This window comes from Gopherus evgoodei, chromosome 6 (genome assembly GCF_007399415.2).
Source record: "Gopherus evgoodei ecotype Sinaloan lineage chromosome 6, rGopEvg1_v1.p, whole genome shotgun sequence".
Classification (NCBI taxonomy): domain Eukaryota; kingdom Metazoa; phylum Chordata; order Testudines; family Testudinidae; genus Gopherus; species Gopherus evgoodei.
Genome location: NC_044327.1, coordinates 61,140,619 through 61,164,715, shown reverse-complemented (window position 1 = coordinate 61,164,715; position 24,097 = coordinate 61,140,619). Strand labels below are relative to the sequence as shown.

The 24,097-nt window shown below is 41.8% G+C and overlaps 1 protein-coding gene across 2 annotated transcripts in view; it reads left to right on the top strand.

The window, feature by feature from the left end:
• The window catches only part of HSD17B4 (hydroxysteroid 17-beta dehydrogenase 4), a 119,517-nt gene extending 113,376 nt beyond the window's left edge, over positions 1 to 6,141 (top strand). For both annotated transcript variants that reach the window (XM_030567854.1, XM_030567855.1), the window contains 2 exons: positions 3,722 to 3,849; positions 5,718 to 6,141. In XM_030567854.1, coding sequence (XP_030423714.1) covers positions 3,722 to 3,849; positions 5,718 to 5,807 — 218 coding nt within the window. In that variant the 3' untranslated portion in view covers positions 5,808 to 6,141. The remainder of the gene's footprint in view (positions 1 to 3,721; positions 3,850 to 5,717) is intronic.
• The last annotated feature ends 17,956 nt before the right edge of the window (positions 6,142 to 24,097 follow it).

Genomic DNA, 24,097 nt, shown 5'->3' with positions numbered 1-24,097 from the left:
CTGAGGAGCTTGTAACACCTGTGAAATCCACCATTCCTGGCCCACTGGAATTTTGTATGTTCCACCTACACAGCCTGTGCAGTCAGTAGTTGGCTTCCTTATGGTGCTTATAATTTTTCAGCAGAGGTTGTGGATCAAAAAGGCTTTTGCAGTGTTTGAAACCAAGATCCTAAGAGATGTGAGGGAAGCTTCTGCAGCCCCACAAAACAATGTTAATGTTTCTTACACTTGTATTCTAATGGCAATAGTATTTTAAGAAACATACCCTTGCTGCATTTGTAACCAAAAGATTGCAGCATTTTTGCTAGTTCATGAAAAACCCGAAGGTAAAATTGACATAGATAGACATAGAAAAAGTGAAGCTAGCCTAGCTTAGCTTCTCCTCTACTTTCGTTATCCAAATTGAGTTAAATGCAAAAAGCAAACAAATAGAACAAATAATGAAAATGAAAAAATAAACAATCTTTTTGTTAATCAGATATATTTGTAACATGGTGATGAAACTTGATTTTAACCTGGCCTATTATTTTCATATTAGATCTAAGTGTATCTGACCACTGTCTGCAGGTCTACAAACGATTGAGAAGGGTTGACCCAAGGCAACAAAATCTGACCACTCTGCTCATCTAATTTGAAGCAAATTGGCACCCAGCTGCCTAAGGTTTACTGTGGATACTAGTACTCCTCTTTTTAGTTTTGTTCCCTACTGTTTGGAAACATACAGGGAAGTAAGTTTTATCTTGATGTTTAATCAAGGATTCTCTGATTTTTTCCATTTGTGATGCATGAGCCTTCTCCCTCTCCTCCCCCCCTTTTTTTTTACCCTGCAGAATTGGTGATATTCACCAGACCTGTTTCTTAAGTCGTAACATGCATGGATTGTATGTTCCAAGTGGGTAGTAATTGTCCCATGTGCCCATTTCCCACTCAGCATTAATGTAAATGACAAACTTGATATTTGATTTTGCTTGTAGTTATGAGTGGACATGCAGATGTTAGAACAGTTTCCAAAAAATGAAAAGATCATCACTTTCTAAAAATATTATCATCCCTCAAACACAGTCTGTTGGATTTGCCCCAAACTTTTAAAGCAGCTCTCCTTTGGGGGGAGGCTACACATGATCCGGTTTATTCAGAAAGCAGTTTCCAGGAACTTAGTAGAGGGTTAACATCCGGTCAGTAATGAAAACTGTCAAAGTCTTCACAAGAGTGAAACTGCTGGGACTCTGTAATTAAAAATGTCAAACTTCAACTTGACAATTATTTTGTTTTAACACTGCTCGGGGTGCAAGGGGATTGGATGGGAATTTGCAAAATTTGTGAAAATGAATTGACAAAGCACATCCTGTCATCATAATCTTCTAACCAAGCAAAGTAGTACCTGACCTTTGTGTCTTCTAGTAGATTATTTTGGCAGGGCATTTTGTTTGGGGAAGTAGGCCTCTCAAGCTGCAGACACTTTGAGGAATTTCTGGCTTTTTGTAACAGGAGGAGAGAGATTTTGCAAAGTTTAATATACTCTTTAAATCAAGGAAAACACTCTGTAAAGTGATCAAAATTTGCAAACACAGATTTTAATAATGCTGTCTTTAATGAAAGGGTCACAAGCCCACGTGCTAAAAATATGTAGAACTTTATTACAAAAATATGAGTTGCTGCAGTTGTAATATACAGTACTTTGCAAAACCTTAAAAAAATGTTGTGTGGATATTGCCTTTGTTGTTGTTTACATTTACTTTTTGCAATTGTTGTGTAAGAAAATTAATATGAAGCTTTTTTAAACTATCAGCGATTCCTTTTCCTTAAAAATCATATATAAAAAAAAAATTAAATCTAGATTTTTTTTGAAGCACTTTGAACAGAAACTTGAGACTTGAATTGGAAACTTTCTGAAAACTGTGGTTTTGTTTTTTCCAACATTAGATAGCTCAGTCTTTAGCAAAGTCTGCCCACCTGCACCTCCTTAAACAGATGTGTTTTGCTTTTTTGGCAGGGAGCAGTTTAATCTCTTCCCTAGCTAAAGATTATTTCCCTTTCAAAATTGTAATAAGGATTTCCAGTACTAACTATACTGTACATGTACTTGACAGTGAGATCATGATCATGCACATCTTTCGGGTGGATGGGGCTGGCCAGAACAAAAAGTCCTAGAAAAGAGTAGTGGCTAACCAATAATAGGATTTATTGTATTGTACATGTACATCACATTTAATCTTTCTGGATCATAGTTGCTAAACTCATCTAAACTGTAGATTTTTATGAGAACTGCTGTATGTCATTTGCTATCTGAATATAAAACATACAATCTGCTGGCTCAGAGATTTAACCAAGTGAAGATCACAGAATTCTGCAGAAATCTGAAAAGCTTTGTTAAACTGTGAAATTAGACTGTTACCTGAAGATCAAAAAATCTCAGTGTCCACAGTAGGAAAACACTGATTAATCAGGCAGAATAATTTATTTGCCTCAAACCTATCAACTCATGCTTGGTAGATCTTTGTTTATCATGGCAGGTAACAGTAGTTATTAGAGAAGAATAGCATAATTATGGAGGTTTTATTATTAGTTTTTTATTAATTCATCAGAATAAAATGACCCCGCTTTGTAGTTGATAATCCAGGTATGTATTTATCAGGAAATGTATCTTTCAAGTCCCTCTCTCATCCTTTTCCCCACCTTCCAAAAATTGCAAAAACTAATAATTTTTTAACAAAGTGCAGTTTAAAATTCATTGCTAGTCTTACTCCTGAGTGTTTATAATACCAAGTTTAGCACACATCTAACACAATTTTTCATTGTAAGGTATTTTTACCAGAAGAGCATATCATTTGAGTTTCCTTTATATTCTGTTTGGTTTAAAAAAAACAGATTTCCCAAAAGGCTGGTAACACAAAAGTTAGACACAGCCATAGCATGTAATAGTAATTAATCATTTTTATTAAAAATTAAATGGATTAAAACCTGGCTAACTGATATCTCAGAATGGAAACAGGAAATCATCATTCAGTGTGTGTGTTTCCAGTGGGGTCTCTTGGGGGTTGGTTCTTGGCCCTACGCTATTTAACATTTTTATCAATCACCTGCAAGTAAACATAAAATCATCACTGATAAAGTTTGCAGATGACAAAAAAATTAAAGGATTGGTAAACAATAGAACTGGTCACTGATTCAGAGCCATCTGGATCACCTGGTAAACTGAGCGTAACCTGGAATACTGGATCCAGTTCTGGTGCCCGCAATTCAAGAAGGATATTGATAAACTGGAGAGGGTTCAGAGAAGAGCTAGGAGAAGGCTTGAAGGAGTAGAAAACATGCCTTTTAGTGATAGACTCAAATTGCTCAATCTATTTAGCTTAACAAAGAGCACATCAAGGGATAACTTGATCATAGTCTAAAAGTACATACATGGGGAACTAATATTTGAAAATGGGCTCTTCAGTCTAGCAGAGAAAGATATAACATGATCCAATGGCTGGAAGATGAGGCTAGACAAATTGAGACTGGAAATAAGATGGCTATATTTAAATCAAGATTGGATTTTTTTCTGAAAAGATGTACTCCAGTTCATTTGGGGGAAGTTCCATGGTCCATGTTCTAAAGGAGGTCAGACTTGATGATTACAGTGGTTTCTTTTGGTCTTGGAATCTGAATCAATTACAGTACATGGCTCTTTCTATTGCCTTTTTTTAAAAACAAAACTAACTTTACTTCCTTTCCTCAGCTATTGACTTAAAGAATGGTTCTGGTGAGGTGTATCGGGGGCCAGCACAGGGTTCTGCTGACACCACTTTCACCCTTTCGGATCAAGACTTCATGGAGGTGGTCCTAGGCAAGATTAATCCACAAAAGGTAAAGGCATTGTGAAGTAGAGATGTTCAGTCTCATGGTGAAATATTACTCATTTAACTCGGAGACATTCTTGAAGTAGCACAATTTCTAGTGTGCAGCTAATGTAGAAGAAAAGACTGGCTTGTAGGCCAGTAATCTGACTGAAATACTGAGTGTCTGTGAAAAGTGCTGCTGTATAGAGTACTACAGTGCTCACTCCTAAAATGGCGCACACTGGTGTATGAGATGCTACAGTTTCCTGTTGTAAGTGAAGAGAGAGATCTCACATACCACTGTGCAAATCTTAGCTAAGCAACTTGTATCAACCGTGTACATGTAATAATATTCTGACTTGCAAGATTAATACCCATGGTTTGTACATTAAGACTGTAATAAAGAAGAAAGGCCTATTACTGTTGTCATGGGCCTGTGGATTTCTGTTGCATTATAATGAGACACAAATCTATTAAAATTAGGCATAAATCTTCCTAAATAAGGCAAATCACTTAGGGGAGGAGATTAAAAAAGGGCCATAATAAGGAGTCTGTACTTGAGCATCTGCAAATGTTCCTCCCTAAATGCTTAAAACTACTCATTTGTTGTTAAAAACAAATATTATACAAGTTAAGTGTCTCAAATTTAGCATAATTCAGTTTATAGCCTAGATAAATGGATATTCTTAATTAGCTCATCATAATATATTGAGAGCTCACCTTTGATCCCAGTCAACAGGACTGAAATTAACAAGGATTTTGAATTTAAAATTTGGAGCTAACAATGTTGACTAGTATATAATTCCTATATATTGCATGAGCAGTAGGAATATACAGTACAAATATTTTGTGACCTTTATATATAGCAGGCATAAGGTCTAAACAAACAAGATTATGACAGTCTATGCATTTCTGTATTCTAAGGATTAAAGTGATTGCATTTCATGCACAATATTTGCTGTTAGACATCAGTATCACCTGTGAGTTTCTGTGGAGAAACGGGGCCTTCCACCTGAAGACGTTCACGATACCAATTTATATTTTGGACTACTGGCTCCATCAGTTTCTTATTTGAATTTATCTTTATGTTAATGGGAATATGGAGAAGTGTGCTATTCCAGAATTTTGTTTGCTTGCAAAACCAAAGTACAGCAATATTGATTAAATAAACACATTTTAAAATGTCATAAAAATTATGAACCACATTTAAACTGGCTATAAAGAGTCTCAAATCAGGAGCAGAACTACAAATATGCAATATTGGAATTTCAGTGAAAATGCTCGAAGACTGATTATTCTGGTTGCACGAGTGCGTGTTCCCCTGCATACTGCATATTGTAAATGTGTTTAGAAAAAAGTCAATTGACTTTTTTTTCTTTTTAACTCCTTTAAAAATGGAGACCCTGGCTGACCAGGTGTAAATTTGAGTAGAGTTCAGTCATCCTTTTCCTATCCTCCTCACCTGCAGCAGTGGGGTGATGTTAGCGCTCACTGAACTCAAGAGGGTCTGGTAAGACGGGATTGGGGCCTTGCCTCTGTGTAGTTGTTAACTTTTGACATTGGAGACTGGAGAAGCTCAGCTTTTACCAGCATGCTCCCCATGTTGCTGAGCCCTCAGAAATGGCTCAGCCACCGGCACTTCTCCATTTACCACTAACCTTCTCCATCCCTGTATGCTTCAAGAAGCTTGGTGTTTGTGATTCGTGGTGTTATACAATGAGGCTTAAAATGTCTACTGTGCTTAGCTAATGGACATTCCTGGTGAGGTTTGTCCTGTAAGACTTGTCTAAAGTAAACCTCACTCTACTGCTGTAGTTAATTTTCTTCAATTGTTCGCCTACTTCTCAAAGGTCTGTTTTAAAAAAAATGATTTTTTTCCTCCTCTGCTTCCTATAGGCATTTTTTTCTGGTAAACTAAAAGTGAAAGGTAACATTATGCTGAGCCAGAAGCTGGAGATGATTCTTAAAGACTATGCCAAACTCTGAACTGCTAGACGGCCTACTTCAATGGTCCCCTAAGAAGAACAGGAATGGCTGTCATTTCAGAAACAGAGCTTGAATCTTTATGCACATTTCTTATTGTCTATGTTCTGATTCACTTTATTGCTAATATGTTTTCTTAATTGTTGCAGATGCAAAAACCTGATATAAATCTGTTTAACACTCTTTTTCTCTGTTCCTCAGTACAAGTTTGAATCATAATTTTCTCATATTGTAACTTCATTTAAATAAAACTTGCATAGTTCTTACAAAATACATATTTCTATATCAATTATAAAGAAAATTAAGTCATTAAAATGCTTTGATACCTCCTTCCTGCATCACTGTTTTCCATTGTCTGTAATCCTTTCATACTGCTCATGTCTGATGTTTAAAATGCCAAAGAATCTGAAGGTTTTGTTTTTGCAGTTGGTATATTTGATGGTTTATTATGGCCTCCTGTAAATGTCTTAAAGAAGCAGTTAGCATGAAGTCGGTTTCATTTATTTCATATAGTCTGCATATCTTCTGTAGACAAGAAAGCTCTTTGAACTTTGCAGCACATCACCACATTCAGGTTGTCTGCCATTTAGAGAAATTTACTATTAATTACCATTGTGCCAATTAAATGCAAATTCTCAGTGTCTTTCAGTACAGGCCATTTATTATATTAATTAGGTGGTGTTCATGCTGCGGGTTTGAAAGGTTTATAGATGTTAAGGATAATAGAATGTTTAAATATGCAGTGTTGGAAAAAGACCTGGTTCAAGTCCTGAACCGGGGGGCATTGCGAGAAAGAAAGTTGATCAACTGTTTAATTTCCTTTGTGTTCTTGAAAGATTGTTAATTTTATTTACTTGCAAAGCAAGTTAAGTCAAGACTTGCAACGGTATAGTAATCATAACACATAAGGAGGGAGGATAATGCCTTCCTCTCAGCAACTGCTTTTACAATAAAAGATAGAAACCAAGGGGTTAAGTGAGTTACCTTGTACCACAGGGATGTCTCATATTTAAATAGTGTGTAGGCATGCTTCTGTACTGTTGTCAATACCACTAACACCTGTTGCTGCAAGAGCTTGCCATTAGGTGGAGGAAATGAGAGCTCTCTATTTCACATTGATTTGGAATTTCTTTATAATCATTTGCTTTGAGTCACTTTACAAACCAAAGTTAAATGTTTAGTCTTTTGCATTCGCACTCCAACTCTGCAATGACTTTTGCTCAGCAGCTGCAGCAATCTGCTCTTTGGATCAGATGAAGCTCATGCAGCATTAATTATAACCATGTAGTTAAGTGCTGAAAATGTCTATCTCGCAACACCAAAGGCTTCACAGTAGTCAACCTCCCCTTTGTGAAATCATTCTTTTTAGGGCCAGCATAATGGTAGAACAAGAAGTAGTTGCTAAGTGAGAAGTTCCTGCTTTCTGCTGAAAGCTAGGTATATTACAAAGTGGGATAGAGATGAATCCAGAAGAACAATCTGGAGTTGCTGTGGAGATACCAGATATAATACTTAGACTATCTTTTCCCAAGCTAATCAATAAAACAGTGAAACTAACAGGAAAGTAGTTATCCTCTGTACTGTGAATGAAGTACAGTAAAATACCATGATAGGAAGGCACGGTAGAGGAATGAGAAGCAGTAGCAGAAAGAGAGCAGCAAGGGTGGAGAAAGAAAGAAAGAAAGACTCAGAGTATTCCATAACATTAATAACTTAAGATGAGGATGGAGGGGAATCTGTGTTTGTCGATTTTATAGACAAACACACCCACGAATAAGAAATCTAAAAAGTGTTCCTGATCCATATTTCTAACTTGAGAGAGATGGTCTCTGCTAGTATGTCACATTCAATTCAGTAGTCTGGTTCAGGAACACCAAATGTACAAAAATATGGCGAGAGTCAGCCAACATACCTGCTACGTTTGTAGGCTCTTCTTTTGTGTTACAGTGGCATCGCTGGATGAAAAGAGAGAGGATTCTTTCCGATTAGGCAGCAGCTTTAATTATACAATGATTGACCTTTCTCTTTGCAATAAACAGATGAAAAAATTGATTCCCAGGAAGTATTTTTTGCTCCCTTATACACAGTAAGATTCTTAAATCATTGTGTGGGAAGTGGTTTTTTTCCCTTCCTTAATCCACAGTTCCTATTGCAGCAAAGATGGGGGCAGAAGAAGACAGGTGCATGGACCATAGTCAAATTGCTGAAGATGTCTGAGGCTGACATTTTGTTTTACAAGCTTGTCTTCTATTTAGCATTAGTTAAGCAACTTCGGCTGAATTAACGATATGATTTTCTCAGTGTCAGAAACTGAAACTCCTCATATTAGAGACTGGCTGCTGGGGTACAATGGTTTGTGTATAGCAGTTAATTATACACGCTAATATTCTTTAGAACCTATCCTAAGGGCAGCCATGTAGTGTCCATGAGGCAGTTCAGATCTGGATTCTTTTTAAGTGACATTGGCTTGAGCTAGACATAATGAGAGCAGCCTCTGCTCCACAGCCACTCAGGAATGAAGAGCAGATATGGTGCATGCAAGTCATTAACAGTGTATTGGGATGTGGAAGTCTGCAAAGCTCTTAGCCAGTTTATGCTAATACTGGTTCCCCTCCCCCGACTTTGAATGTCAAGTCCATTTCCATTTGAGTTTTAAAACTGATGCCCTTGTTTTGAATGCTGCTTTTTCAAGGAGCATAAAACTCTTGTGATCACAAACTACATTAAAGTCTTTGCGATGTGTATTTGTACCTTATCCTTGGCACCTGATCTGTACTAAAAAGCACAAACATACAGATTATAATTCAAAAAAACCTGTTCAAGCACATTTCAAAGGATGTTAATACACAAAATATCAAGTATCCCAATTCCAGTTTAAGCTTATAACACAGAAATTTCAGCTAGCTTTCTTATGTAAAGAGGACAGATCCCTTCATGACTTGAGAAAGGGCTTCATACACCCGAAAGGCTTAAAACTAGGAAATAACAGAAGCCAATATAAGTCCATACATCAACAGATGAAACAATGAAATCTGTACTAAATGAGGTAAAATCTATCAGCTGCTTATATTTATTTCCTGTACATGACACTTTCTGTGTATAAATGGCTTAGTACTATCAGTGGTTTTTTGTTGCATAGTACGAATCACACTCAGTGAGACATTTAGAACGATCCTTGTTCTCCGGCATCTTTCATAAAAAGGTCTCAAACTACTTCAGAGATAAAATAACCAGAGAACATATCAGAGTATTGAGTGCTAGTAATTATTGTACGAATAGTGAGGCAAACATGTCACAAAGGGATGGAAGTGTATACAAGAAAATGATATATTTAATAATGTACCTATATATTGATTGCAAAGGATGCATCTTTGCCTGCTATATGATAAACCTTTGATCTAGAATGCTCAGTTGGTGTGTATTTAAACTGTTAGACACACACAACACATTGATTTTTCTCTAGTTATAGATTTTATAGTTTTTTCAGCTAGAAGGGACCACTGTGATTATCTAGGCTGACCTGCAAAATAGAGGCTATACAACTTCCCTGAGTTAATTCCTGTTTGAACTAAAGCATGTCTTTTAGAAAAACATCCAGCCTTGATTTTAAAATTGCCAGCAATGGAGAGTCTTTCACAAACCTTGGTAAACTATTCCAGTAGTTAATTTACACCTTGTTTTCAGACTGAATTTGTCTAGCTTCAACTTCCAGCCTTTGGTTCTTATTATAGGTATTGGATATATCCTTTGTGTTGTGCTTATGTGTCTACTGAGGGGGGAAAGAAGTTGAAATTAATTTTGTATTTAGCTTCTTAGGAGTGAGGTCACAGGCACTGACTTTTTTTTTTGTTTTTTGCAAGTGGATGCTTTGAAGGGGTGTGCGTTTTGGGGGGGAGGCTATTTTCAGCATATTTAAACACTTCTTTCATATTCTAGTTATTGAATATGTGTCTATCTTAGGGTGTGAAGAGGAGCGGATGGGGGGCACCATGGGGGTCTCGGGCAGGACTTTCCCTAGGGAGGTGTGGGGCCCGGGACATTAGAAATTCAGTGCCTATCTGCCCCATCCCCACCCTGCTGCTTCCACCCCTGCCCTGCCTCTTCCCCACCCAGTTCCGCCCCTGAGCATGCTGCATCCTAGCTCCACCCCCTTACCCCCAGTACCTCCTGATGCTGCCAAACATCTGATTTGTGGCAGGCGGTAGGCGCTGGGAGGGAGGGGGAGATTCTGGTAGGAGGACTCCTCCTCGCCTCCCCCCCGTCTGCCTGCCGCTCACTTCCCCGTTTGCCTTATCACCCCTCCTGCCTCACTTTGCTGCCTGTGAGGCCGGGGGCAGTCACCCCGATTCACTGTACCCAAGGGATGGCTCTGCTCAGGGGAAGAGGTAGAGATGGGGTGGGAAGAGGTGGAGTGGGGTTGGGGCCTTGGGAGGAGACCGGGCAGAGGTGGGGCTGAGTGTGGGGCAAGGTCGTGGTCTGAGCTCTGGTGCATCCCCCCCCCCACACTTCTAGGGAGCTTCCAGCACTCACACCCAGCCTCCCCAAACGCAAGAGTCATGTGCTGCCTATGACTGTGGCTTGTGGGTCCTGAGCACTCCCTATCTTCTTCGGAGGGTGCTTGGGCCCTGGAGCACCCCGAGAGCCGGTGCCTATGAGTAAAGTCCATGGTCAATCTTGTCTCTTTGTGAGGTGAGTTCAGTAGTGTAAGTCAAATGCCTTTGAAAGCTCTATACTCATGAGCCCCGTCTAATGGTCTACAATGTCATTGTTCCAGTTCAGCTGTTGTGAGAGGATCTGCATAGAGAGGCAATCTAGGCAACTAAGGCCAGTTCAATGGACAGCTTTCATTATAGGGACAGAAACCTTGAACTGGAGTCTCTTCAGCATGTGTGCGAGGGAGCAATGCAGGGAGAGAAACTCTGTGGTAATCTCTGCACAGTGACCTACATTGCTAAGCGGATAGGCTGCTATGTTTTGTACCTGTTTAGTTTTTTCAGCATATGAGGCTTGATTCCTAGATTTGAACCATCATAATCATGAATGTGTGTGTATATGAGATTTGCTGTGTCCTACAGGATGAGTTGCAAAGTTCTAGCCAGCCACAGATAGAAATGGGGATATTTTTGCTGCTGTGGCTATTTAAGCAGATCATAACATTAAGGAGTTCAAAGATGATCCAAAGCTGTAGACCGATTTAACAATCTGTGAGTAGATGCCCGCTGTTATGGGGAATATTACAGAGGAATTGCTTGCTTCTAAGCGTTCCTCTCTTCTGAGCAGCAATACTCCAGTCTTACCTGGATTCAACTATATCCAAGTACTGGTTTCTACTAGCCATTGAGAAAGCTGAAATATGCCAACCAGTGTGTGTTTTTTATATGCTATGCAGTGAATAGATGGAAAATAGCAGAACAAGTATACTGTCAGACGTACTAAGAAGACCATCTAATGCTGACGAGTGAAAAGTGTGCCCTTAAAGCACTCTTTATATGACCTTTTCTCCAGCTAAATAATTGCCAGATATCATTAGGGCTGAAGCTCTAAAAATACTGCACAGCTTCTTTTTACAAGTGGTCTTCATGGCAAATACAGCAGGGTCTCTCTTACATTAACAAACTAGCAAACAAACTAGCCATATTATTAGTTTTGGAAAAACAGTAAGATTTCTCCTGTGCATAACAAGGTCCATTATGCAACGCCTATATGCAGGTACATAGCCATACCCAGGTATATTCTAAAGTAGGTGTTTGCCAATGCCCAAATGTACTATCTATATTAAAATTCACTTCCCCATATTCATTAAAATACTGCCCCTGGATATTTTTAAGGCACTCAAGAAGATAGGCAGGCTTATAGGTAAAGGATAGCTGGTATAGTCAAAGTAAATGGGCATTCAGTAGGCTATGTATTTTATGTAGAACTTAAGGTTTACATCACTGTATAAACCTCTAAATGTTTATTATTTGTATTATCATAGCCCCTAGGAGCCCAGTCATGGACCACAACCCTGTTGTGCTAGGTGCTGCACAAACATTGAACAAAAATGGTTCCAGACTCAATCTTAGGATATGGAAAGAGGTGAGATAGATATAGACAAATGGGGTAGTACAAGGGAACAGTGAGACACTATTGGTAAACATGATAGGCAGTGGATAATGAGTTTTTGTGGATATTTACAGGGAGCTTCTCCAGGTATGAGGGGTGGCCTGGGAGAAAATATGAAAGAGCTTATTTGAAATTTTAACAAGTGGGCAATGGAGGCTGGCATCATGGGCTGTTTAGTTATTTTGGGCTAAATTCTTCTCAAATTAACTTCAAAATTCAAACTGCATAAGTAGTTGGATTTCCCACACTGCTCTTAATAAACACGCTGTTTATAGTCAACTCCTGTCCTGGGTTTCAACTTTATCGACATCTGAAACAAAATCCTGATATAAGCCTCATTTTTAGCTTTCTTCTCCTGCTTCATTTGTTCCTAGGTTCTGCAGGTAAAACTTTCTGTCCTGTTGGCTAGTTCCCATTGCTCCTCCTTTTATATCCTGATTGAGGCTAACTGAATCCACCTGTTAGTATGACTCAGCAGTAAATCTACTGTACTTTCATGCTAGGTAGAAGCACCTGGTAACCAAATGCCCCCACAGAAAAGCCCTGCATCTCTATATAGGTTCATAGAGTCTGCCAGGCAGGCAGGTTACATGAAGGAAAAATGTTGTGATATCGATAAGAGTTGTATATGACTGCATTTCTGTGGATAGAATATGGCTGTTTAACTTTTGTATCTTTTTGTAATCCAGGAGGGTTAAGATACTTTAAATATGTTTTTGTCTGTACCACCATCAAGTTTCCTTCATTCTCATTTTGTTACATGTGTTGTATGCCCTTCTATTTCTGAAAGTAATATTTTCACACATCAAATATAAAGCTACAGTGATGTATTTTCTTCTGTGTGATGATGAAAGTAATCCCTCACAGAGGTTTTTGTTAACTGTTAAGATTATCAGTTTTATGACTTTAAGTTTGTTAAATACAACAAAATATCGTAAAGACATTTAGGATAATCCTTGGACGTTGGGTTATTTTGTTTTTGTTTGTGTAGGCTCCAATGCTGGTGGGGAAAATGATTGTCTTATTCTTCTGTTCAGAAAAAAATATTAGTCTATGGTGAGATGTCATGTTTCACATCTTTCTGTTCACTCTTTCATCTAGGCTGGCTTTTTACATCCCTTCTGGGCATTCAGCACTAACATCTACCAGTGTCTTGTAGCATCCATCTAGGGAAGGAGGGGATATATTACAGCTAGTCTCCTTCAGCAGCTTTTCCCTCCAAGGCAGTTTCTCCGCTGATCACTTCATTCTTTGCTAGCCCTGTGTGGCATTGCCCTGAAGTATGCAGCCATCTTGTCCACTAGCAATGAAGCATTTCAATTTTCTTTTGACTAGTACTCCTGGAATTTCCATGATATGAGTGAAACAGGTTTAAAAATCATGCTTGTTGGAAACTTTATCATGGTGGCCTGTCAACCACCAGTGAATGTGAGTGTGAGTTTGCTTGAGTAAGTGTGAAATTTCCTGACCGGGTTATTTATTGTATGATACTTTTAGAATGCTTCAACTATGTAAATTGGAAGATGATGTATAGGCAAAAGCATAAATTATTGCATACTGCTCACTGTATGTATAACTGCTAATGCACTTGCTTTTTTTAGACCCATGATTGGGATGAGGAGATGGCAGGAACACAGAAGTAAGTAATCCCCATATAAACAGTGATCTCACATGGTCTGTAGATGGCAATCCAGTTATTTTTAAGGAGTACTTGAATCTGTGTTGAAGATGTCAGATTAAAATCTGCATGCTCTCTATCTGAGCTGTTTACATTTTATTTTGTCTTTTCCTGCTTCTTGCATCGTGGTCTTATTTCTGGTTTGCAATTCATCTCACTTTCCAGAAATCAAATAGAAATCCTGCAGATTTGCATCCTCTTGTCACCTTTTAAATGACCTTTAAATAAAATAGGGGAAATGGATGTGAAATGAGAATAAGACCATACAGGATTTTGTGCTGTACTAGCCTCAGCTTGGCCCTGTGCTGATTGTTATGCCTCAGATCATTGGAATTGTTCTTAATTAGGTTACTCCTGAGCATTTCACTACATTTACCAGTTATCATTAGGAGTTAGTGATAACTGCACTTTAGATGTTGACAAGTGCATTCATAGTCAGAATTGCTTAAAATTAACGAGGTAAAAAAGAATGAGACGTAAAGCTCACCAATTTGAAAAGTGGCAACCTTAGAATAAAAGGGGAACTTAAACTCTCATATTAAATCTACCCTGCTCTCCTTTTCTCAGATTTCTTTATATGCCAAGCCATCATGCCATGCTTCCTGTAGAAGAAACAAAAATGCCATCTGTCAGTCAAGACTCTTAAACTAAACCCAATTAAGGCCACTTAAATTCTGAATGCACACAAGGGTTTAATTCAGTTTTACTAATCCACTTTTACTAATTCACACTGTTAGTTAATTTGGATTAATTTTCCTGAGTGTCCCTTTGTAGACAAGCCCAGAAACAGCATTTAAAATTTCAATGATCTAATTTTAGACATGGTGTTTTTTTAAATAAGGGATCTTTTTTTTAAAAAAGTCTGAAATATCATGCCTTGAAGCAGTGGTCCCCAACCTTTTTGTCTGGCGGGCGCTAGATAAAGGACTGTGGCGGCGGTGGAGCATCCGCTGAAATGCCACCGAATTTCTGCGGCGTTTCGGTGGCCACGCCTCTCGTTGATGCCACTTGCCGCCGACAAGCGACATCATCGAAAGGTGTCACCGCTGAAACGCTGCAGAAATTTGGCGGCATTTTGGTGGATGCTCAACTGCTGGCCAGGATGCAGGCACATTTAGATTCCCCTGCAAGCGCCATGACACCCGCGGACACCGTGTTGGGGACCCCTGCCTTGGAGGAACTGACTATTACTTAAATATACCTAATTCTCCCTGTAATATGGTGGTTAGCACCTGAGCATCCCCTCGTGGCACCCTACTCCATTGAGCTCCTCTTGTGGGCTCCTTAAGCATACTGCACAGTCTGTCTTGTGGCTAGAAGCACCTACACCCAGGACCGATTTAATAACAGGAAAGGTTCAAACCGACCTCAGAATCTCCAAAATAAAGTCTCTAGCAATGACATACAAGTTCATACTCAGCCCTGGTTCTTTGTTCCACGTGGCACTCTTCCTCTGGTCTGCTCCACCCAAAGCCACCAGTCCCAGCTCTTTCTGGTTTCTATCTCCTGTCAGTGTCTCCCCTGTTGTGAGGGAGAAGGTAGTTCTTCTTTTAATTGGCTCGGTTGAGATCGCCTGCTCTGAAAGAGGGACACAGGGCTTGGACTGCTTTCAGGGACCCTCAAGGTTAACTTCTTGTGGAGTGAATAAGGACCCATACAGAGAAGGGGTAAGTGCTGGTGAAGCAATCTTTTCTGATCATGATCTTGGGAAGGGTAAGAGGAAGGAATGGTTGGTGCACCATTAAATCTTGGCATTCTCGCAATGTCCTTGACTCCTACTTCTTCTGTTGACACATTCCTTTTCCCCATGTGAATACCCAGTCCCTTCAGTATGCTAGGGTTGCCAACTTTGTAATATTTAAAAACCGGGCTGTCATAAACAGATAGCTAAGGGTTAATGTCTCTTTCACCTGAAACACCTGACCAGAGAACCAATCAGGAAACCGGATTTTTTCAACTTTGGGTGGAGGGAATTGTGTGTCTGAGTCTTTTGTCTGCCTGCCTGCTTTCTCTGAGCTTTGGAGAAGTAGTTCTACTTTCTAGTCTTCTGTTTCTAAGTGTAAGGACAAAGAGATCAGATAGTAAGTTATATGGTTTCTTTTCTTTGGTATTTGCATGAATATAAGTGCTGGAGTGCTTTGATTTGTATTCTTTTTGAATAAGGCTGTTTATTCAATATTCTTTTAAGCAATTGACCCTGTGTTGTATCATCTTAATACAGAGAGCACATTTGTATGTATTTTTCTTTCTTTTTATATAAAGCTTTCTTTTAAGACCTGTTGAAGTTTTCTTTACTTCAGGGAAATTGAGTCTATACTCACCAGGGAATTGGTGGGAGGAAGAAATCGGGGAGATCTGTGTGTTGGATTGCTAGCCTAATTTTGCATTCCCTCTGGGGGGAATAGGAAAGTACTTTTGTTTCCAGGATTGGGAACAGAGAGGGGGGAGTCTCTGTGTAGTTTCACAGAGCTTGTGTCTGTGTATCTCTCCAGGAGCACCTGGAGGGGGGAAGGGAAAAAGGATTATTTCCCTTTGTTGTGAGATTCAAGGGATTTGGGTCTTGGGGTCCCCAGGGAAGGATTTCAGTGGGACCAGAGTGCCCCAAAACACTCTAATTTTTTGGGTGGTGGCAGCAGGTACCAGGTCCAAGCTGGTGACTAAGCTTGGAGGTTTTCATGCTAACCCCCATATTTTGGACGCTAAGGTCCAGATCTGGGACTAAGGTTATGTCACGGGCACTCCAGCAGAAGTGTTGGAACCTCTCCCTCCCTCCCAGCCCAAGGCCCCCATGCTCTCCCTGCCCCTCCTCACCACCCCATGTTACCTGTAAGGAGGTGCACTGGCTCCGCCCTGACACTTTCAGCTGCCCTCCCTGGCAGCCAGGCCTGGGCAGGGAGTGGGATGCAGCTGCTCCCAGTTGCTGTTCTGTGCAGCTGCCTGGGAGAGAGCCTGGTGGGGTAGGGGGCAGCAGCAGCCTACTCCCTATCCGGGCTCAGTTTCCAGGGACAGGGGCCGAGCATGCGGGGGGGGGGGGGCTCCAACTCACTCAATTGCTGTCACTGGAAGCCGAGCCTGGGGGATGGGAGGGGGGAACCGGCTGCTGCCACCCCTCCTCAGCCAGGCTGTCTCCCAGACAGCTGTCCTAGTGGTCTGAAGAGACTCTGGTCCTGCCTTGTCCACTCCCTGCCTGGGTCAGCTGCTGGGCAGGGGCAGGGGGGGGCAGCCTGACCCCACATGCCTCCCCACCCCTGATGGAGTGCCTAACTGGATTTCAGTGTCCAATCAGTGTTTCTGAGCAGACACTGTCAGGTGCCCCCTTTTGAGCAGACTTTCCAATAGAAAACCGGACACCTGGTAACCCTATCAGTATGCTATGTCAACACTGAAAGCACTGTTGTTTTGGGATGAATATGATTATGCATGTCTGACTCCCTGTATATATACTAGGCACACTCCTAGGTTTTTCACATATGCAGAAATTGGTGCAGTGAAGCAGTTTGGCATGCTTGAGTAAGTAGCTATTATGCAGGTTCTTTTCTGTGTTCTGTAGTTGGTGGCTGTTTTCCAGTGTGGTTCAGTTCTGCCTGAAATCCAATAGATAGAATGCTTAATCAAATGCTTTGAGGCCCCACATCTATTAAAAGCATAACGGAACAAGGTGAGACAACGTGTAGAAAAGCTGTCTAAATTGTATGACATTGATTGAGCACAAGGCACTTTACAATATTCCCACTCCCACATTTTCCCTAACTACAAGCATCATGATGTTAGAAAGTTGACGGGCTTTTTATTGATCAATATTAACACTGCTAAATAATCAAAAGGGGAGATTGTGAGAGCTCTAAAGAAGAGGGATGATAAAATTCTGCATAATACTCTGATACATTGAACCAAATTTTTCAAACATATATCAAGTTGATCTGGATTAATCTGAGTTTGTGTCAGGTCTCCTCAGATGAAAGTATATCACATGTTAGACTAGTGATGGCAGGGGGACTTTGGAAGACCTGGAGGTTTGGTTGGAATAAGCATTAAAATGTTTCCTCTAAAGGTCATTCAGACTTCTCTGAACCATGGGTGGTGATAGAAGTATTGCCAGATCTTGCTTGGGGGATTCCCAGGACTTCCAGTTTTGGGCTGAGTCAGAAATACAGTGAGTACTGTGGTACTGTGTTTCTACTCTCAGCCCCAATGAGGAATCATAGATGAGCCTAATACTTAAAAAACAGTGTCAGTAAATAGCTGAACTTGGGTTTGTTTTTATTTTATTCAAAAAGGTTCACCCAGGCTCTGAAGTGACACCAGTGTTTTATTTTACACCTGGGTCTACAGTTTCCTTAGCATTTCCTGAATGCTACTGCAGGCAGCAACTTGTCTGTGGTGGGCACACCAAGCTGATTTAAACTTGGTATTGTGTGATGTAGTCATTTAATTGCTGCTTCTGTCACTCAGTGTCTCTGAGTAAATTTAATCTCAAAACTGCACACAAGTATTTCCTTTTATGTTTATGATATGGAGATATGCCTATCTTATACAACTGTAAGGGGCCCTGAAAAATCATTGAGTCCAGCCCCCTGCCTTCACTAGCCAGGACCAAGTACTGATTTTGCCCTAGATCCCTACGTGGCCCCCTCAAGGATTGAACTCACAATGCTGGGTTTAGCACACCAATGCTCAAACCAGTGAGCTATCCTTGCCCTCATCTGTTCTGGATATTATGATTTCCTCCCAGCATTCTGTTTTCACTAGATGAAATGCATGAGGCTTATGCGTTAAAGTACTATGATCTTTGTGTTCCCCACAATCTCCCTTTCCTCCTTTTTTGGGGTCTAAACTGCTCTATGTTCTGCACAATGCACTTTCTGTTGCATGTAGTGCAATTTGATTTGTAGGAACATTGACCAGTGCAGTTGTGAATGTCTACTGTAACCTAATCAGTCAGTGAAGGCTGTAGTGCTGAACGCTGCAGTAATACTGTTAGAAACTGATGATAAAAGGTGGCAGAGTTTAAGAAGAGTTGAATGCAATGTGGGTTTTTTTAACATGAAATTAGGCCACCTGGGTGCTGTGTCAGAGAGAATATAAACCTCCCAACTCGAATCAGAGTCAAAATGAATTTATTACTACTTCAGCTCTGACTGTCATTTTTCATGTATCTGGGGCAGAGGAGAAAGATTTATAAAACTAGAACAGAAAAGAAAAAACCCTAAGAATCAGATGACCATTGTGTGAATTGTTTCCCATTTGTTTCAAACAAAAATACATTTCTGAACAAGAAGAAAGATTTGCCTGGTGTAGCTTTGCCTTGTTATGAGACACTATCAGATCACTCGAACTAAGCAGGAACAGCCTGAATCACTATTTGGAAGGAAGACCTTCAAAGAGTACCTAGTTGCTGTCAGAAATTGTGTTAGTAATTTAGAGGGTGGTAGTCTTCTCTCTCAGGCCTGGTCTACACTATGCATTTAAACCGAATTTAGCAGCGTTAAACTGATTTTACGCTGCACCCGTCCACACAACAAAGCCCTTTATACCGATATAAAGGGCTCTTAAAACCGATTTCTGTACCTCTCCCCGATGAGGGGAGTAGCGCTGAAATTGATATTGCCATGTTGGATTAGGGTTAGTGTGGCCGCAATTTGATGGTATTGGCCTCTGGGAGCTATCCCACAGTGCACCATTGTGACCGCTCTGGAAAGCCATCTGAACTCAGATGCACTGGCCAGGTAAACAGGAAAAGCCCCACGAACTTTTAAATTTCATTTCTTGTTTGGCCAGCGTGGAGAGCTCACCAGCACAGGTGACCATGCAGAGCTCATCTGCACAGGTAACAATGCAGTCTCCTGAGAATCAAAAAAGAGCTCCAGCATGAACTGCACGGGAGGTACTGGATCTGATAACTGTATGGGGAGAGGATTCTGTGCTAACAGAACTCCGCTCCAAAAGACGAAATGAAAAAACATTTGAAAAAATTTCCAAGGCCATGATGCAGAGAGGCCACACCAGGGACTCAGTACAGTGCCGTGTGACAGTTAAGGAGCTCAGACAAGCCTACCAGAAAATCAAAGAAGCAAATGGAAAGTCCGGGGCAGGGCCGAAAACATGCCGCTTCTATGCTGAGCTGCATGCAATTCTAGGGGGGGGGGTCCGCCACCACTACCCCATCCCATACATGGATTCCAAAGTGGGGGTGGTAATCACAGCCATGGCTGACAATTCTGCAGATGGGGAAGATGAGGAGGAAGAGGAGGACGAGCTTGTAGAAAGCACACAGCACTCTATTCTCCTCAACAGCCAGGAGCTTTTTCTCACTCTGACGGAATTACCCTTCCAGCCCTCCCAAGCAACTATCCCAGACAATGAAGCCATGGAAGGGACCTCTGGTGAGTGTACCTTGTAAATATAAGACATGGTTTAAAAGCAAGCATTTTTTAATGATTAATTTGCCCTGAGGACTTGGGATGCATTCGCGGCCAGTAAAATTACTGGAAAAGTCTGTTAACATGTCTGGGGATGGAGTGGAAATCCTCCAGGGACATCTCCATGAAACTCTCCTGAAGGTACTCCAAAAGCCTTTGCAGAAGGTTTCTGGGCAGCGCTGCTTTATTCCATCCTCCATGGTAGGACACTTGACCACGCCATGCATGTAGCAAGTAATCTGGTATCATTGCATGACAAAGCCTAGCTGCGTATGGTCCCGGTGATTGCTGGCATTCAAGCAACATCCGTTCTTTTATCTCGCTGTGTTATCCTCAGGAGAGTGATATCATTCATGGTAACATGGTTGAAATTCAGGAATTTAAGTAAGGGGACAGAGATGGCCATTCCTACTGGGCTGTTTGTCAGTGGCTTAAAAGAAATCCTTCCCGGCAGCTGGCCAAGCAGGGGAAATGGGGGGGCCGATTGGCGCTGAGCTTTTCCGCGTTTGGCTAGCAGGGATCTGCACGTTAACGGGAAAGAAGCAGCACTGAACGGGCTTTGCTTGCTATTTGGGAAAGGAGGGTGCTGGATAGATGAAGGTTGTAGAAGACGAAAGACAATGGCTTACCCTGGCCACATGCAAGCCGAATTCTGCTGCCCGGACCTGCGTCTGTGATCTGTAACACCAAAGCCGCAGGCACTCAATATTAAGATGCAAAATGCAACCTTGTAGTGAAGACACATGTGCTATGCAAGGTGAATAGTGTTGTTCACCGTGAAAGAGTATGACCATTGTTCTCTAAAATGTCTCTTTTAAAATACTTATCTCCCTTTTTTCCCCTCCCTCATGCAGCTGCAGATTTTTCAAGCCTCCCTACTCCGTCCCAAAGGCTATCTCAGATAAGGTGGCGGGAAAAAAAGATGCGAGAAGAAATGTTTTCAGAAATCATGGAAGTGACCTGCAATGGAAGGGCTCATCTGAATGAGTGGAAGGACCTGGTAGCAAAGTACAGGAAAGATGCCAGTGACCGTGAGGACAGGAGGGACCAACATGAGGACAGGAGGGACGCTTGAGATGAGAGGTGGCGGCATGAAGATCAGCGGTGGCGGGATGCAACTCTGGGGCTGCTGCGTGATCAAACTGCCATGCTCCGGTGTATGGTGGAGCTTCAGGAACGGCAGCAGGCTCACAGAGTGCCGCTGCAGCCCCTGTATAACCGCTCTCCCCGCTCACCATGTTCCTTAGCCTCCTCACCCACCAGACGAGTAAGAACTCGTGGGCGTGGGCTCCGTGCACCTGCCCACTCCACCCCAGTGGACAGCCCAACTAAAAGGCTCTCATTATTATGAATTTTTTTTGGTGGCCTTTTCCTTCCCTACTATCCTCCTCCCAAACCACACCCGGGCTACCTTGTTAGTTCTCTCCCTCTTTTTATAATTAAGTAGTAAAGAGTACATGATTTTTAAACGAGAGTGACTTTATTTCCTTAGAAAGCAAGCTGTGATTGAAGGGGATGGGTGGCTTACAGGGAATGAGTCAATCAAGGGCAGGGGGGTTTCATCAAGGAGAAACAAACACAACAGTCACACTGTACCCTGGCCAGTGATGAAACTGGTTTTCAAAGCTTCTCTAATGCGCACTGCTTCCTGGTGTGCTCTTCTAATAGCCCTGGTGTCTGGCTGTGCGTAATCAGCGGCCAGGTGATTTGCCTCAGCCTCCCACCCCGCCATAAAGGTCTCCCCCTTACTCTCACAGAGATTGTGGAGCACACAGCAAGCAGCAGTAACTATGGGGACATTGGTTTGGCTGAGGTCTGAGCAAGTCAGTAATGTGCGCCAGCAAACGGCCAAATGCACATTCTACCACCATTCTGCATTTGCTCAGCCTGTAGTTGAACAGCTCCTGACTACTGTCCAGGCTGCCTGTGTATGGCTTCATGAGTCATGGCATCAAGGGGTAGGCTGGGTCCCCCAGGATAACTACAGGCATTTCAACATCCCCAACTGTTTTCTGATCTGGGAAGTAATTCCCTTGCTGCAGCCATTTAAACAGAGTAGTGTTCCTGAAGCCGTGAGCGTCATGAACCCTTCCCAGCCATCCTACGTGGATGTTGGTGAAACGTCCCTTGTGATCCACCAGTGCTTGCAGCACCATTGAAAAGTACCCCTTGTGGTTTATGTAGTGGGTGCCCTGGTGCTCCGGTGCCAAGATAGGGATATGGGTTCCATCTATCGCCCCCCCCACAGTTAGGGAATCCCATTGCAGCAAAGCCATCCACTATGACCTGCACATTTCCCAGAGTCACAACCTTTCGTAGCAGCAGCTTAGTGATTGCTCTGGCTACTTGCATCACAGCAGCCCCCACAGTAGATTTTCCCACTCCAAATTGATTCCCGTCTGACCGGTAGCGGTCTGGCTTTGCAAGCTTCCAGAGGGCTATTGCCACTCGCTTCTCAGCTGTGAGGGCTGCTCTCATCTTGGTATTCTGGCACTTCAGGGCAGGGGAAAGCAAGTCACAAAGTTCCATGAAAGTGCCCTTACGCATGCGAAAGTTTCGCAGCCACTGGGAATCGTCCCACACCTGCAACACTATGCAGTCCCACCAGTCTGTGCTTGTTTCCCGGTCTCAAAATCGGCGTTCAATTTCTAGAACCTGCCCCACTACCAGCAGGATCTCCAAAGCGCAGGGGCCCGCAGTTTGACAGAATTCTGTGTCCATGTTCTCATCACTCTCGTCGCCGCTCTGCCGTAGCCAGTGCCTCCTTGCCTGGCTTTGCAGGTCCCGGTTCAGCATTGACTGCACGAGAATGTGTGAGGTGTTTAAAATGTCCATGATTGCTGTCTTGAGCTCAGCAGGGTCCATGCTTGCCGTGGAATGGCGTCTGCACAGTTCACCCAGGAAAAAAGGTGCAAAACGGTTGGCTGCTGCTGCTTTCATGGAGGGAGGGTTGAGGCTGTACCCAGAAGCATCAGCAGCAACGTTTTTTGCCCCATCAGGCACTGGGATCTCAACCCAGAATTCCAATGGGCAGAGGAGACTGCGGGAACTATGGGATAGCTACCCACAGTGCAACGCTCAGGAAATCGACGCTAGCCTCAGTACATGGATGCACACCGCCGAATTAATGTGCTTAGTGTGGCCGCATGCACTCGACTTTATACAATCTGTTTTAAAAAACCGGTTTCTGTAAAATCGGAATAATCCCATAGTGTAGACATACTCTCAGTTAGCACTGGACCAAACCCCAATTTGATAGAAACACTGCTGAGGAGTGCTGAGATGTAAACTCAAGCCCCTGTCCACTTGTGGCCATTAAAGTTTACATTATTTCCAAAATAAGAGTATTGGTCTCAGGGTATGTCTACACTGCAGTGTAAGCCTGGGACCGTGAGACTTGAGTCCCACAGGCTTAATGTTCGGATGCCCATGCTTGAGCGTCCACACTGAATATTGACCCTAGATTTAGAATTTATGGACCCAGGTATCACACTCCCACTCAGGTGTTGGCACTGCACTATGCAGACCCAAGTCAAACTAACCTATTTCAGGCTTTCGAACACCCTTCCTAGCTGTAGGTACTCTAGTCCTTTATTTGTGGTGCACTTGGGGAAAACTTGAGTGTTCATCCCATGGCACTTTCTAGGAAGTTGTTGTAGCCTGCCAACACATCCAGCTGAGTCTGCATGGTCCCACCAACTTCCAGTCCCATATTTCAATGCAACATTGATTATTTTAATCCTAGCTCTTGTCAATTTAAAACCTTAAATATTTTTATTTAATTTTCTACATTGGTTTCCAAAAGCAGCTAAGGTGATTGGTCACTTAATCTGCATTGAACGTTCTGGTGTCCTTTGGTAAGTGCCTAATTGATTATGAACACAGTGATCAGATTCTGGTGTTTTGATGTTTCTCAACCGTGGCTGAGATTATTACAAGAATTTTCAATGTAATTTACGGGAATTCCTAGTCAGTGTCAGTACAAACATCTTTAGCAAGTTAGACTCCAAAATTCTTAAAAGTGCCGTGCTCAAAATATTCAAAGGAATACCTTTTAGTGAAGGTTGGAAAGATAACAAAATTGAGCTCAA